This window comes from Pseudorasbora parva, chromosome 24 (assembly GCF_024679245.1).
Source record: "Pseudorasbora parva isolate DD20220531a chromosome 24, ASM2467924v1, whole genome shotgun sequence".
Lineage (NCBI taxonomy): Eukaryota > Metazoa > Chordata > Actinopteri > Cypriniformes > Gobionidae > Pseudorasbora > Pseudorasbora parva.
Genome location: NC_090195.1, coordinates 8,820,595 through 8,838,083, shown reverse-complemented (window position 1 = coordinate 8,838,083; position 17,489 = coordinate 8,820,595). Strand labels below are relative to the sequence as shown.

Genomic DNA, 17,489 nt, shown 5'->3' with positions numbered 1-17,489 from the left:
GAGACAAATGTTTATGTTTGTTTATGGGATGTGTGTGAACGCACGCACAGATTCCAGAAAATGACTGGCAGTGTAAGTGAACCAAAATCAAACGATCCCGGGACACTTTTTTTATCAGCGTGTTTTCCGGAATCTCTGTGTAAAAGGGGCTTGCGTGACAGAAGGCTGAAGGGGAGGGGCTTAAAATTAGAGGGCTTGGTGACATCAGCGGAGAAGGAAAGTAATTTCAGAGGCAGAACAAGTTATTATAGTTTGGAGGAAAAAAAATTGAAATGCTTCCCATTCACACACACAGTGATCTAAATTCAAAATGTTGGTGTCATTTTACAGGAAACCCTTTGAAGTTACATAAAACACTGCTAAAAGTGATAAACATGTAAGTATATGTTGTCTAAGCTGTAATACCCCCCCCCCCCCCACACACACACACACAATTAGGAGTTTTTCGATTTTTTTGTTTTCATAAATAAATTTGTAAAAGTGTAGCCCTGTGTGCTCTAGGACCCTGCAGACAGTTTGGGCTGTTTCCACTAAATTCAAGAAAATAGTGGGGGGAAAAGTTTGCGTCATGTTGTATGCGAGATTTACGTAATGGATCTTTCACCCCTCCCCTTACCCTGCTACCCCCCCTCCACCCCACCATATACAGTGATATAAATGCAATATTCAAGTGTCATTAAATTAATATGCTGGAAACAGCCCAAACTGTCTGCAGGGTGTTGGAGCACACAGGGCCTGACTTTACACACTTTCAAAAATGAATTTATAACCAAAAAAAATCTAAAAGCGTCTCTTTTGGGGGGTTATTACAGCTTAGACAACATATACTTACATGTTTATCACTTTTAGCAGTGTTTTATGTAACTTAAAAGGGTTTCCTGTAAAATGACACCAAAAGTTTGAACTTCCACCACTGTATGTGTGTATGGGAAGCTTTTCAATTTGGGTAGGCCAAATCCAGGCGTAAATGGTACCAGAGTAATGTAGTGTAAATACATTACTTTGTCTAAAACAAATGGCAGTGATGCATATCTCCAAAAAGTGTGTATATATATATGTATATATATATATATATATATATATATATATATATATATATATATATATATATATATATATATATATATATATATATATATATATATATATATATATATATATATATATATATATATATATATATATATATAATGACATTTCCACAGTCCATGGATTTTAATTAACACACTGAAGAATCATTCAGAATAAGTCCAAGGACATGCAGTATATTAATAAAGTAAAATTTAGTTTTTCATCAAAATATAATATTTTTTTACATCTTTGAAAAAGTTATTTTAATAAGGGTCACATAGTCATTGAATGTAAATTAATAATATCAATCCAACTGACTATATGATTGTCAAATAAGTTTACTATGTGAAAAGGCCTTTAAGTCAAAGCAGGGCTGTCTAGAATAGTATTGCAACACTTCATATACTAACGGATGCAAATAAGGACAGAACACACTCATTTGGATTTATGGGATATAAATAGTGCCCATTCTCATAATGAGCAGGAGCACAATAAAACACAACATATTCATTATTATGATTATGAGTCTTTTACAGAGGTAGGTCCGTTAGGCGTTAACAATGCAGCCAGAGACTAATCAATATCTTGTTTCTGGCTTGTCGTCATTTTTCTCTCTCTGTCTTTTGTTCTGTTTCCTCCCGTTTCCATTGGCAACTGACAATTAGGCTTTAAGCTTTCCACACACTAGTACAGTGGCTTCTTGGGTTCTGTACTCCATTCTAGACCCGATAAATTGTGAAATGAGATTTTTTTGATTGTAGGTTAATTTACTTGGGTCATTAAGAAACTGTCTAACAATGCCCAAGAAACCGCCCAGACCTCCAAAGCAACATGGCTTAACAGTGCAAGCACCACTCACATTTTCTTCAGAACACGTAAAAAACTAGTAGCTCATTTTAAGACATTTTTAACATTTTTGTTCTGTTCTGTTTCAGATCACCGTGACAGAAACTGTGTTGTTCTTAATACAGTACACATCGAAAGATCTTGACAGTCGAGAGAAGACCATTGTGCATGGGGACTGCTGTTACCTCAACCCATTAGTTCGGAGGACTTTCCGTTTCCTTGGTATGTCACAGCTCTTCCACTTAATTTTATGGATCTTTTAATGGAATGTTGTGCTTTCATCCCTGGCATTCAATTTACAGTTAAACCGTGGGAATGGTTTGTCCCTTTTGACAGAGAGAGGTTGCACCAAACAACAGCAAGTGCACTAATGTCAAAAACCCTTGTATTTTCGGTTAGAACCGAATTGAATTTTTTGAAGAACTATTACCCTTAAAGTGATGTTTAATTAGTTCTTCTCCAACGACACTTTATTTGATGAGACTGTCGTTATGTATTTTATACATTTGAGAATGGAAACGCTGGATATAACAGGTAAACATGTCAGCAGTGTGGAAGCATTTCACCATGACCCAACATAAAAACAGGTGATAAATTATTTATCATGATACCATGAACAACAAACTGAGTTCAGTTACCCAGTTACACAAATCAAGTTTTTAGTGTTGTTTATGTCTGTGTTGTTTTTAATATGATCCATAGAGGAGTAATTATGCCCGAACAGAAACTGTTCGGACCAATGAAATCATCAGGGCGGGCTTTAGACGATGATAACTGTTTGTAAATGTAACTATGTCAAGAAAACACAGTTTGCTGCATGGTGAAAGAAAATCCACTTTGCATGCACTTCCAAAGGATGAGGCCTCGGGCACAAAATAATACTGTAAAAGCAATGCCATAATTACTGTTTGTATCACACTATCAAGTTCTGAGGAAGATCCGATGCTGAAATTCAGACAGACTGAAAGACAAAAACAGACTGGGGCATCTGACCAATCGGAGCAGATTACGCTTTTAGAAAGAAGGCTTTAAAGAGACCTGAACCTTGAGCAAATCATTTAAAAAACTATGAGAAAAGAAGTGATACTGTAATGTATATAATGAAAATTTTTAATCTTTGGTGCATGTACATTTACTGTAGGAGCTCACCAAAACAAGATTGGGAACCTTATAAATTGCACAATAGGACACAATTTTGGTTTTAGTGTTTCTATAAAAATGTATTTCTGTGCGTCACTACTGGAAACACAGTCTGCACATGATCTGCAGGTGTTTTTGCTGTCTGTGTAACCTCACGTGCCCTACAACATCATGATGGTAAATCCTCTCCAACCATGTCACATGTACTTAATGCAGTTTAACAAATTAAGACCAGACTTGATCTGTGATGTCTCTATCTCTCTCTTGCTCACTCCTTCTTTCTCCGTTTCATTTTGTCCCCCGTTTCACTCAATTTCTCCTTCTAATGCTTCAGTGTTTTCGTGAGATAAAGAAACAGTAATGTCATGGATTAGTAGCCTGATCCCCACTTCCATCTCCTATTAATTTCTGCATTAAATGGTTCCTATTCACTGCAGATACTCTCACTTTCCGGTAGAATATACAGTACTTTAGTCACAGTTTCACAGTTTCCAGTGCCTAGTCATCCAAGCTGCAGGAATGTTGGACATCTGATGGCATTAGCGGTCTTAAAGACAAATCAGATAAGCAGAATTTTTCCTAAGCCTCCTACAGGGTGCTGAGAAGGTCACGTTTACTTCACTGACAGCATCTGTCAGCGTTCAGCAGCAGTCAGTGTGGCCCGGAGGAAATCGGATGTATCTTTTGAGCTTCTTTTACAACACTTGACTCTTCAAAAAGCATTGTCATGATTTGGACTTCATGGTGACTTTTTTATCTTTAGAGACATAACAGTTATTTTCTTAAAGGGATAGTTCCCACAAAAAGAAAAATGATTTCTGTCTGATCATTTGAGAAGGGTCTGGCTGGAGACTTGCACTCTGTCACATGCGCTTCCTCTGCAAGTGACGTCATTTGCAGTTGCCACCTGCATTCTCCGACACAAATAATAATAATAATAATAAACTTAAAAAATCAGCAGGACCAAGAAGCTGGAATGGTTCAATTACTCAAGTACATTAATACTGTAAGTATATGTATTAGTTTTGGTAACTATGTAAGTATTAACCCGTTTTTGTTTTCAAAGGTTTTTGTTGCTTGTGTCTTAATCACGGGATTCAATGGCTTCAATGAGAGTTGTCCGTAATACTATTGTTGTCCACCAGAAGGAGACTCAGTACTTGGCGCTTCCTGTTGTTACTGTACTAGCATCTTGCTTTATCTAGACAATGCTGTCTCTCTAAGAAACTTTCGATTTAATCAGAAATTGTTTAAACAGTCAATAAGTGGATAAGTATGTCATACTACATTAGTTTAGTTGACGTTTAGTTTCTAACGTCACCTTCTCCACCATATTAACCATACACAAGTTAAAATGATATTCATTTGACAAGGCTATATATTTATATTTTTGAGAACTAAAGTATGATGTTTTTGCATGCTTGTATTTCAGAATCACAGTGACTGCGTAGCCTACATTGTGACTAACGTTATATAAACATCCAATATCGTTGACAAAAAAAGACTAGTCTAAAATGTAGTTTAAAAAATAAAACAAAACCACTGGTTTTGGTTTTGTTGGAGGCAAAGAAAAGCATTCATGCTTGCGGTTGCCAGATTTCAGTAATTTAAATCCCCCAAACAGAGCTTTTTGTGAAAAGAACACGTACACTATCCAGTGTTTTACATGTCCAATCTAGCAACCATATGCACGCAAGCGGTCTCGCGCGCGCAGATGATCTGAAAACACCAATAAAAAAGTAAGCTGCATTTTAGCAATCTCCATTTGAGATGTTCTTCTTAAAATGTCATTCAGTCGGCCTTTGTTCTGTCAGGACTCACGAGCCGCTTCGCTGAACAACTGAACTGCTGTAAGCTGCTGAAATAAGTCAATTAGAGCAGAGCTCAACATTAATATTAATGACTCTTACAAATAAGGCAAAAACAGAGCATTACATCCTAAGGACAATTTCTAGGGTTGTAAATGGACCTGTAAAACTGTATCTGGACAATTTTTGCCCTTAAATAAGCCACATGCCCTCTATTTAGATATTGGAGAACAATTTAACATATTGTTTCAACTCATTCTAGGGCACCTTTAAAACTATTATTTATCTGTTTTAATATAGTACATAGATTAATACTACCATTAAAATAGAGATTGTTTTGAAGCAGCTTTACAGTGATAAACAGTAATCTACACTATATTGCATTATATAGTAATATCACAATAAGTATAGTGACACCCCTCCAAATCATTGTGCAACCTGCCCATTCATGAAATTTCCACGGTCAACTGTTAGTGGTATTATAACAAAGTGGGTAATTCTATATTTGTCCTTTTATATTATTAATTTGAACATTGTTACTAGGCAAATTCTTCAAATTATATTTTACAGTTACATTTTTTGAGTGATTCCTTGTAAACCTATGGTTTATCTTTCGAGATTGATTCTCAAAAGATAAAGCACCTAGATGATATTAGTGTGTTTCCAGGCAGTGGCAGCTTCTGGAATGAAAATATTTTTTGAAAAATGATGTTTCTTCCTGTGTGTTTGAGGTTTGATGGTGCATCTCAACAGAAAAGCATCAAATGAGACCAGTTGCTTCGTGACCTGGAGTCACTGGCTTGTGTTATTTGCATAATGACTCACGCTGCAATGTTCTTTGGGAGAGATTAAATTTAGAAAATGGCTGTGGGTCATGGTGAACTCGGAGTTAGTTCAGACAGGCTTTTTCAGTAATATTTCTCAATTCCTCTGCCTGAGAAGCGCTCTTAGATCACGTCGACTCTTTATATTAAAAATGATCATGAAAGAAATCAGAAAACACTTCAAAGCTGTGTGTGTTTGTGCCAATAAATCGCCTATTCCTCCTCCGAGTTTATATCAATGAAATGCTATACCAATTTAAAATCAAGCTGAATTTATCATTATGAATGTAACCAAGTAAAACCATGTCTTAACACAGAAAAATAGGGTGTCCCTTTTTAAATAATTGTACCTTTAGGGGTCCAACAGCTTGTAGCTGGGGCAGTGCCCTCTTTGTACCTTTTTTACTCCTAAAAGGTGCATATTAGTACCTTTTGAGTACAAATGCGTACCTTAAGGTACTACTTTGAAACTTTTTGTGGTAAAAATGGTACAAAGTTGTCCTTTTTAAGGGTACTGCCACAGCGACAAGCTGTTGTACCCCGAAGGTACAATTTTGACACCCTATTTTTCTGTGTGAATAATTTGGTAAAATCTTCCTTTTGTTTTCATTTCAGCCCATTTAATTATAATTCATATTTTCTAGCCTAAAGAATAGACTAAAATGTTTTATCTGTGCATACTAAATGTGTGTTTGCGTGTGTGCGTGCGTGCGTGTGTGTGCATATGGTATGTGTAATAATCTGAAGATCACCCCTACATGGTCTCATAATATTTATTATACTTGTTGGTAGTTAAATTGTAATTTTGGCATACATGTATTGTTTTATGATGTAATGGACCTGGCTGATACAACATATGGATGTCACGAAAACACAAAGGAAAATGGTGCAAGGACTCAAGTGCAGAAAAATGATAATTTTACATAAACATAAACTCAAAACAAAACCCACGGGGGTGGAATGTGACAGGCATGCGACAATGGAGATTCTAAATGTGAACGCTTTTAAGTGCACTCGAACCCTTAGTTTAGATTATAAATGTATGAATTTTATATTTTAAAATTATAAATGGGCATTGATATTTGTAGTACAATAAGATTGGGTTGATTGTTTTGTGTGTTGTATTTAACTGTTTGTTTTTTTTCTTAGCGTAAGCTATAAGATATTATACAGGAAAGAATCTAAAATAATTTCATCTTGAATCAATATTTCATCTCCTCATATTTATTTATTTGCTGGATAATGCACAGTCACCTGGTCATTTTCACAAACTAAACGTAATGTCATTTATGTAGTATGCTTAAAGGGATAGTTCACTTTGACATTAAATTTTGATATGTTTTAGCTTACCTCATGGGCATCCGAGATGTAGAAGTATTTGTTTCCCCAGTAGTTTCAATTTTGATCATTTTAGGTCAAACTGTTCTTGTCTGTGCCTCACATAATGCAGGTCTATGGTCACCACCTCAAAGAGCATACACAGAGAAGTCCAAATTAAACAATCCCCCATCGTAAGTACACATTGATGGCCTAAAACACGAAACAAGCGGTTCGTGTGAGAAAACGAACAGTATTAATATCGTTTTTACCTCTTGTACACCACAGGAAACACGCACGTGCTCCCTCAGATCAGTCGGACGTAGTGGTGTACAAGTGGTAAAAACGATATTAATACTGTTCGTTTTCTCACACAAACCACTCGTTTCGTGTCTTAGGCCATCCGTGTGCACTTACGATAGGGGATTGTTTAATTTGGACTTCTCTGTGTATGCTCTTTGAGGTGGTGACCATAGACCTGCATTATGTGAGGCACAGACAAGAACAGTTTGACCTAAAATGATCAAAATTGAAACTACTGGGGAAACAAATACTCCTACATCTCGGATGCCCATGAGGTAAGCTAAAACATATCAAAATGTAATGTCAAAGTGAACTATCCCTTTAACATGTATTTCCACATTTTCCCAAACATACAGCACAAACAATGTTGTCTGGTTCGCAAACAAATAACCACTTTGAGGAGATCCTTTTAATGAACTATGTAAAAAGACTCATGGACACAAGTTTAAATCAGTTGAATTAATTCAATGAATGCGAGCATGAGAGCGGATATCAACGAATGATTCTAGATTGAATGAGTCTATAAAACTCGCAAACAGCAAAATGTTCCTTTGGTGTCCATGCTTTTGTTGAGATATCCATGTAAGAGGAAGTGTGAATAAACCATTTTTACCATTTGCAGAAAGAACACAGTTCAGGGACTTTCAGCATCAAAATTATGTAGCCAACATGACAGAAAATAGGACTGATGTGACGCCACCCCGAGACCTTATAAGATGCTAATTTTATATGAACCTCAACTGGCATTATCACCTCTCTTAGTAAAATAAGACCATATTTTCTCTCCAAATCATCTGTCAAACTTGTTTTGCAATGTGTCACTTGAATCTCCACAAGGCTTTTCTGTGAGCGACTGCATTTCTGCTTGGTAACATGCTAAATGGTGCTTTGTTAATGTTGTCTGAATACGTCTGCCAACAGTTGTGAAAATTACTTATTGTTGATATTGTCTTTCAGTGGTTATAATAATAGCCTTGTCAAGCCTGTCATTCTGTCAGGCTAAAAAAAAAAAAATCTAAACTAGAAAAACGTGACATTTAGGAGTGAAGGAGAAAAATGAAGCTCTTTCAGAAACAATGGTGACTTCCTGTTCTTGCGCAAATAGCTACTATTATAAAAATCCTCCGAAAAGATTGATTTGAGATGTGTCCATCATGATTCCGGGTTTCTCAAGCACTATATTTTATTAAATATAGTCTAGCTCATTTATTTTACCTTGCATGCTTAATGGGGATATTCCATAGATCTAATGATTTTTATGCTGTACATTCTGTATCTTATCTCCCTAACCCTACCCCTAAACATACCCATCACAGAAAACGTTCAGATTTTTTAAGTTTTCAAAAAACATCAATTAGTATGATTACTAAGCTGTTTGAGAAAAATCCCAATGAAGTGAATCACATCCGATAAGCATTTTGAGTGTTTGAACTCTCTTCATTGAGGTATTATGGTTTGATTTACAGAGCACTGAAGAGAAAGACTCAGTTCAGTTATGAAGATAGGTTATTATCTCATCAACTCAGAACATTAGCTCCTCTAATGCGTCCTCACTGCCCAGCGGCGAGGTGTGTGCCACTGTGGAGATCACCTAGTCTTAGTCGAATCCGTCCCCTTAATGTGCTTAAGTAGGAAAATTTGGTTCGGGTACACACTGTGCTAACCAAGCCCACATAAACAGGCCTGGCACAACCGCTAAATAATTGAACAAATTTCCAGGTCATGTTTGTCAAATACATATTTTAAGCCCCTCCTTGATGGATTCTCTTTAAGGGATTACATACTTTTAATGTCAAATGAAGGCAGTGAATTTTAATATCAAATGTAGGAAGCTGTATTGTTTTTTCAGTGACTGATGGTCACAATAGTTACTCAAAATTAGCTAAAAATATGTTTTTGTTTTTGTATTAATTGGTATCTATCTGTTTTTTTTTCTCCATAGGTGTATACATGTTTGGCCTTTTCACCACAGACATCTTCGTGAATGCCGGTCAGGTGGTAACGGGGAACCTGGCCCCTCATTTCCTGACAGTATGTAAGCCCAACTTCACAGCTCTGGGTTGCCAGCAAGCTCTGCGTTATATCAGCCATCAGGAAGCCTGCACCGGCAATGAGGATGACATCCTGCGAGCCCGCAAGACCTTCCCTTCCAAAGAAGCAGCGCTCAGCGTGTACGCCGCTGTCTATATGGCTGTGAGTATCTCAAAAATCCAACTTAGGCTCATTGTAAAAACTTGCCTGTGGAGCAGCCTGACTGGGTTTCTCCCAAGGTTTATTTTTTTCCATTATACCACCTGATGGAGTTTTGGTTCCTTGCCACTGTTGCCTTGGCTTGGCTTGCTAAGTTGGAGACACTAAATTTTCAACTAATTATCAAAATAAATTAAATTACTAAACTAAATTAACTATATCAACTTAATTACTGATCTGCCCACATTTTTCTCCGTTTTCTCCAGAGCAGCTGTACAGCTGAATCAGGTTCCGGCATTGTGAAAAGTGCTATATAAATAAAGTTGACTTGACTTGAATATTACTACTTTGCTTCTTGTAAAATGACCAATAAGTTGTGCTAAAAGTGCTTTCAGTTTTACTGAAACAGATGAACCTGAATCTGGTAATGTTTTATTTTAGGTTTTTTATGTATCGTGGCAGTTCAGAAACAGTGCAGTGCAGTGCAGTGAGGGATGCTAAAGGCCGGCGTACACGGAGCGTTTTTTGCTGTCGTATGAGCTCGCAGACAATGTTTTTCTCTCTGGAGAAATTGCGTGGACACCGTGGATGCTCGTATGGTTGTGGCTCGCAGCGTGTGAGAGGAAATGCGAAATGAGCCGAGCACGTTAAGAGCACCTCCCGACCTTACGATAATTTTTAAGCATGTTAAAAAAATTCAGGGAGTCGGCCTAATTTTCACCAGCGTATGGCTGTCCCCTCTTGCCAAATCATGCACAACCACGTCACATGCTCGATCTATGAGTATTATTAGGCTATAGCTCAGAGGCTGCAACCATACATCATCCACCCACACACACACACACACACACACACTCACAATCTCTCTCTCTCTCTTGAATTGACAAAACATGTGTAGACTACCTTAAAAAAAAAAAAAATTGCAATGTAAGTCGCTTTGGATAAAAGCGTCTGCCAAATGCATAAATGTAAATGCACTGCGCTCCGCCTCTCTCCCTCTGGTTGTTTCGGTTGAAATGTTCTCTGCTTTTCAACAAATCATTTGCACACATATTTTGTCTTTATTTTTTGTATCTGAAACTATATCAGCAGCATTGAAAGCGTAGCATCTGTAATATCTCACGACCTCCCTAGTGTCCAAATTCGCCTTAAAAGGTTAACCTACTCTAAACCAGACATAAACGTAACCAAGTGTTAGTTAAATGACAATTCTGTCATTGATTACTCACCCTCATGGCGTTCTAAACCTGTAAGACTTTTGTTTATTGTTGAAACAAAAAAATAACACATCTAGCACTTTCAAGCCCAAGAAAGATAGTAAAGACATCAGAGTAAACCATGTGACTCCAGGGGTTTAACCTCAATTTTATGAAGCACCGCAAGTGCTTTGTTTGTGCAAAAAAAACCCCACAATTTACCACTTTAATGACCAAATATGAATCTTATACATTCGTTTACGGGAGCTCCACGATGCATGTGGTAAATTGTGTTTTTTTTGGACGAAGCCCTCGTGCCGCTTCATAAAATTGCTGTTAAACCACTGATGTCACATGGAATTATTTAATGATCTCTTTACAACCTGTCTGAGGCTTGAATGTGGTAGTTGCGTAGGCTGTCAAAGGAGGGACAGAAAGCTCTCAGATTTCATTAAAATTATCTTCATTTTGTGTTACATAGATGAACGAAAGTCTTATGGGTTTGGAATGACACAAGACTGAGTAATAAATGACAGAATTTTCATTTTTGGGTGAATTACAACTTTAACAACAGCAAGTGTGATATAAAAACACATTTGCTCAAGCAACCATGTAATTTAAGCTCTTTTAAGTCTCTTATTGTAAATTGCGTTTCACAGGACTTCACCAAATACTTTATATAGGAAGCACTTCATTGACCTATGAATGGGATAAAGTGCAACGCCCAATATGGCGAATTATCCCCGCCTTATAAATGAAAGAGCCGTTTAGTGCAATCATCGTATCACTGCAGCTGCCGTTAGAAGATCTGGACGCTACAGAAACAGGCAGTGTTATGAGGCATGCGTTTAGGGTTGTGCATTCGCTTTGTCCAGGCTGAACAATGCTTTTTTGGGGAGTTTTGGAGAATTTGATGTTTCCCAATTCAGGTAAGAGGTACACTTGTATGCCCGAGAGGTGTTTAAAAAATGTCTGCGGAGTGAAATGACTTGTTTTAAAGGGACTTTGCTCATACACAAGCACTCTGCATCACAATTGCAGTGCTGAACCAGATGGTACTATTTCAGAAAAGCCATATATGGAGCTGGTTATATGATTCAAATGTCAAAATGTACTAGTTTACAAATCATGTGGGATGGTAAGTGTTTTGAAGTTGTAACAGTATTGTGCAAGGAATCTCAAAAATAAGTAATTATTAATTGATCATCTATCCCTGTAATCATAATTTGTGGGAAAAGGAATAAAAGTGTTTTACTGCCACTAGAAATTGCAGTGAATTTTAGTACGTTTTTGGAGTTTTTTCCCCTTCTGATCAGCCTGTGTGGCCTAAATCCTTAATGGTTCCTCTTCTTTTATTCAGTCCGGGGCAGTGAGGGAAGACCAATCAGAATTCAGTATTCAAATATTATAATGACATCATCTCTGTTGTATGTCAAAGAGAGATTTTTGAACCGTAATGTAGAAAGAGTTTTATTTTTTAGTCATTCATTACACACCTTGACTAGAAGAGTCATCTTTATTAAATGCACCAAACATCTTAAATTCTTAAAAAATGATCAAGGCACATTTTCTACTTTTTTTCACTTGATGAACTAATTATTATTTTTAAAGTAAATTATGCTGATGCTTTGTTAAACGCTCTTATTGGCATGGCAGTATTTTTCTTGATTTAGTTTTTTTTCAGTGATGGTTTAATTAATATGCGGTGCTTTAGCTGTTAAACTAATTTCATGGTAAAACTTTCTTGAAAAAGTGTCTTTAAATATACCTTCCTTAAGAAAGCAGAGTTGTTTTGATATTTTTAGCTGTGATGGTTTAATTAATGTGCTGTACTTTAGCTATTAGACTGTTTCCATGGTAAACCTTTCTTTGTAAAGTTGTGTCTTTACATGTATACTTTTTAAAGCACTACAATACAACTGCTGACAAACCTCTTTAGCTGTTGCATTGTCTTGTGTTTTTTGAGTGTCCCACTCCAAACCTTGCTTTTTAAGATGGCACGTCAAGTTAAAGCTGCAGCCTGTAACTTTTTTGGTTAAAAATTATCCAAAATAAATTTGAGCAAGTACCTAACCAGCCAGTGTTCATTACCCCATCTCATTACCTGGATTCACAACGATAAGCTTGTGATAACGTGTTATGATTTGTGTGGTACTGGGATTCGAGCATGGCTCCGTTTGTCTTTGCGTCATCCGCTGATGAACATCCCACGTCAAGATGATCATTTTGGATATAACTGCAATTGCAGGTTTCAAACAGAGATGGGAACAAAGAGGCAAAACTTACGGACTGCAGCTTTAAAATAGTCCAACTTTTCCTCCATAAAAGCATTATACTAGTTTATAAAGTGTAACACGTACCCTATAATATCATCTGTGAGTCCTTAGACAGTCCAAGTGTGGGTATCTCTACGTTGGAGTAATGGTCATGCCGAAAGGTAGAGACATGCCAAAAGGTCTTTACAATTGGTTGTGAAAGCTGCCTGTTATGGAGTGGGGTTAGCTTCTGTTGTAGCATTGTGTACCTTCCGCATGCCCATTACTTCATTACGACCTGCAGCTATCCCTGTCTTTGAAAGTCATTAGCTTTGAAGTTCTTCAAGAAGGATATTCACAGCACATCCTCAACTGCTCTTCACACTCACCTCTGTTAATGAATGTAATGTAGAGTGACAACCGTCAATCTGCTTTTGCCTTTGAGCTCTAGTTTAAATACAGCGGTCATATGAAGGTGATTTTGGCTCCTCTTACAGCAAGAGCTATTTGTTCTTTGTATTGTATTTGGCAGGTTTGAATTTTTAATGGCCAGTGTGAATCATTGATATGTATATCTCTGCGTCTTATAGTGATAGTCATGAAGCAGGCTTATCTTGAGTGCATCCATGAGAGATGGCACCAAGCAAGTCGGCATTTGAAATGCAGATGCAAATTCACAGGAGCTTCATTTGGATTCTGTCCATAGCCTGATCGAGCACAGATATGGTACAAAGCACTATAGCGTGAACACAGTCCTTTATGGCAAGGACTTTTTCTATGTATTAGGCAACAGAAGAGAGTGGTAACTTTTTTTTCCCTGAACGCTGTGGGTGCTTTGTCTATCAGCAATCTGTCGGCAGGAAGAGTTGCCACTGAGAAAGGAAATGAGAGTTTGATTGGTGTGAAAAGATTTAATGTCAATGTAAAGGTTGTGTCTGGACATTTCTCTAGTGGGATCATTGTGACTTAGTGACTCAGTTGGTTTTGAATGCGGCTTTGTACTGAACATAATCCGTTTTTTTTTTTTAATACTATTGCATTTTGTGTATTATTTAAAACATGACTTAACATCTGATCTGAGTGATTGTTTAAAAATCTGATCTTTCTGAATTTTTGTGTTTGGGATTTGTAGAAATCTTTGTATACCGAATAAGGAAACAAACTACTTGAAGTCTTCTTAAGGGCCCTATTTTAACAATCTGAGCACATGGTCTGAGGTGCACAGTGCAAGTGCACTTGGGGCATGTCCAAATCCACTTTTGCAAGTTTAATGACGGGAAAAATGGTTGGCGTGCCTGGTGCAAGGTCTAAAAGGGTTGTCCCATTCTCTTAATGAGTCATGGGTGTGTTTTGGCCATAACGTGCAATGAGAGTAAACCATATCCATTCAGAGTCTCCTCTCCCATTCCCTTTAAAATCCAGTTGCGCTTGCACCATGGCAGATTCGCTATTTACATTGCAGAATTTGCAAGTGGAAAAACTGAACGGTTCTCTAGCAAAGAAACGTGAGGTGATAGCATGCGAGCAAACCATCTATGGGACAAGCCAGATTCCACCAAAGTCCCCTGAGCATATGACATGTAGGCATTTTATATACAATAATAATCTTTTACATTTTAATCCTTACATTTTTCATACTTAAAAATGTTTGTGTGTTGCTTCATGAGGGCAACCTGGTCTAAAGTCAATGGACAAGATGTGTATACTCTGCTTATTACACACACGGGGGTGTGTGTAATAAGCAGACTGTACGCGTGTGTTGGTCAATGGCACAGTCGATTTCGGTTGATTTTAATTTAAATCAGTTTAGGTTTGAAATCGTGTTTTAATCAGATTTCAAACCACATTCTATGTTATTTTTTGTTGCTTTTTTAGACTATGAGCAGCTAAATGGATGGATTTTACTACAAACAATACAAATTTACAATACAATGTAAAAAAAAATTCCACCTATTTCAACCTAAAAACGTAACTTCAGTTGTTGCTTTAAATTAAGTATGATCAAATCATTTAAACTTAAATTATATTTAACCGAAAAATCGAGTTGAATCTCACATCTCGCTTATAAAAAAAGTCTCAATTGCATAAAGTAAAACATTTAACAGTGTGGCAAAAAAATAAAATAATAATAATTCTGATATTTGTATTTTGTCTGTGCAAAATCCCATTAAAACAGAATTAATGTTTGCTGAATGATACATCTCGCAAATCATTTTAGAAATAGGCTGCCAATCAAACACTATCCAGCCCCAAAATTTAGATAACATATGAGCGTTACTTATTCATTCCCATTTTAATCACTTTTATGGCCTCCCTTAATTTTTATATTCATGGTCTAATTAGCAACAATGACCCGGTTAGCATGCCAGACATCCCATACAGGCGAGCAGACTATGAAGGACAAAATCCAAAAATCAAGTAATGAGCATCTGGCTGAATTTAGCCCTCTTTTTCATCAGTGATGCTGCTGCAGATGTGCACCAGGCCCACAGGGAAATCTCGCTCCGTAGGGAGTGAGAATATCTCATACCAGCTGTTAGTCGAGCCCTGATGACTAGAACTCAGAGAAAATCACGGTGTCCCGGGAGGTTCGATTATTAATGTAGACACAAGAGGAGTCTGATTAGTGTCTGTACGATGTGCTTTACTATGTCAGAGCTTTGCATTTTTGACTTCCTGCAAGGTGTCTTTGAACAAACGTGCTTCTCCAACCAAATAAGCAGAGAAATCACAATACGTATGATGGGGCAATAAGTGTAGAGATGTTGTTTTAGCTGTTGAACCAAGAGTTAGCTAAACTCTTTCTCTTAAACATTGTGATATATTTATATAAAGGAGGCTCATCCAATGTGTTTGGCATAAAATAGTCTCAGTTGTAGATTTCCATAATTTGTTCTAGTATTTAACTGCTTTAAGCTGTTTTAGAGGAGTTGTGTATGGAAATACCTTTGTCTCAATAAAACTGAACGAAACTTTATAAAACTGAATGAAACTTTTTCAGAAACTATTAAAAATATGCCATTACAAAAGAAGAAAAATGTGAAAAAGAAAAATGTGTCAAAAAAAAGCCAGAAGTGTTGCACACTGTACATGGATACAACTTTTAGTGATATTATTGGTTACTTCAATAACACAAACTTATTGCTGCCTTGAAGAAGATGAAGCCGCCGCCGTGCCATGTCTCTCCTGAGAGCTCATCTTTACGAACTATCCTAATACAAAGCACCGCATGATCATTCCACCTGTCCATCAAAAGCTCTTTATCCAATCAGAGTAGATCACTGTTAAGCCCTCCCCCACGAGAGGTTTGTGTCAAACCTGCAAACGAAAAACTGAGAAACGCAAGCGAAATCTTTGGCAATGCATTCACAATCCATGATTTGCGAAAACGAATCTTAAAAAAAAAAAAAACAAAGAATGAAGCATACTGAATATTCTGTTACAATGTGCGACTGAGTTCATTTTTTTTTTTCATTTTCAATGCGTTTTTCTTTTTTGTAATGGCATATTTTTGATATTTTCTGAAAAAGTTTTGTTCAGTTTTATAAAGTAGAATGCAGTTTTGTAAAATGTGAAGTTCTAAAGATCAGCCAATCAGATCTGTCTCTTATGGGGATTTATTTCTCTTATCAGTTTGCAGTCTAAGTAGGGAGTAGCCCACTACATTTTGTAACAGAGCTTCAAATACATATTAACACTTTTTTTACTTTAAAAGAACTAGGCGGTAATGAAGTCAGAATAGTTGGCCTGGAGTTTCCTGACTTTGTCAAAGTCTCGTGGGATGAAATTGACTTTCACCAAAAAACTATTTAGGCAAACTGAGAGACTTTGATAAAGTCATTGAACAAATACTCTTTTAATGTGATGTACTCAGTCCTGAGCATGATATCTGTAAGAAATACAACAAAAAAAAAGCCTGTTTTGTATTCAGATGATGTAAGTAAAAGTATATCACAGCTGATGGCCGGTCAGAAATGACACATAGTATCTCTCGGGGAAGAAGTTTACAGCTGTGCAACAGTGTGCAAAATTAATGTTTTGACAACTCACTTTGAGCAGCGTTGAGGCAGTCCAGAGGCTCTGCCCTTGACCTGAAAGATGTTTTGTTGCATTCAAAAACACTACATGTTTTTTGACAGTAGCCCCGAAGGCAAATGACTAGGACTCAACTGGCTTTTGAATCACACATGCAAAATGTAGGACACGTGAAGAGTCAACATGCAACAGTCCTCGGCACCCGTTTTACTTCTTTAATCTGACATACTTCTAAGTTAAACAGGTTGTTTTTGTGTATTTTTGAGTGATACACAGAAATACATTTTTGAACAGTTTAGTGCTGTTCTTTTGAACTTTGTTTAGCAAAGATACCAGAAAAAATGTGATTTCTACAAACACTTTAAGCAGCACAACTGTTATTTAACTGTCAACATTGATGATGATAATAAATGTTTCTTGAACAGCAAATCAGTATATTTGAATGATTTATGAAGGATCATGTGACATTGAAGACTGGTGTAATGATGCTGAAAAAAATTGCTT

At 36.8% G+C, this 17,489-nt stretch overlaps 1 protein-coding gene across 4 annotated transcripts in view; it reads left to right on the top strand.

Moving 5' to 3' along the window:
• Positions 1-17,489, top strand: part of plppr5b (phospholipid phosphatase related 5b) — a 70,691-nt gene that overhangs the window by 35,353 nt on the left and 17,849 nt on the right. For all 4 annotated transcript variants that reach the window (XM_067435233.1, XM_067435232.1, XM_067435231.1 and 1 more), the window contains 2 exons: positions 2,007-2,139; positions 9,252-9,502. In XM_067435233.1, coding sequence (XP_067291334.1) covers positions 2,007-2,139; positions 9,252-9,502 — 384 coding nt within the window. The remainder of the gene's footprint in view (positions 1-2,006; positions 2,140-9,251; positions 9,503-17,489) is intronic.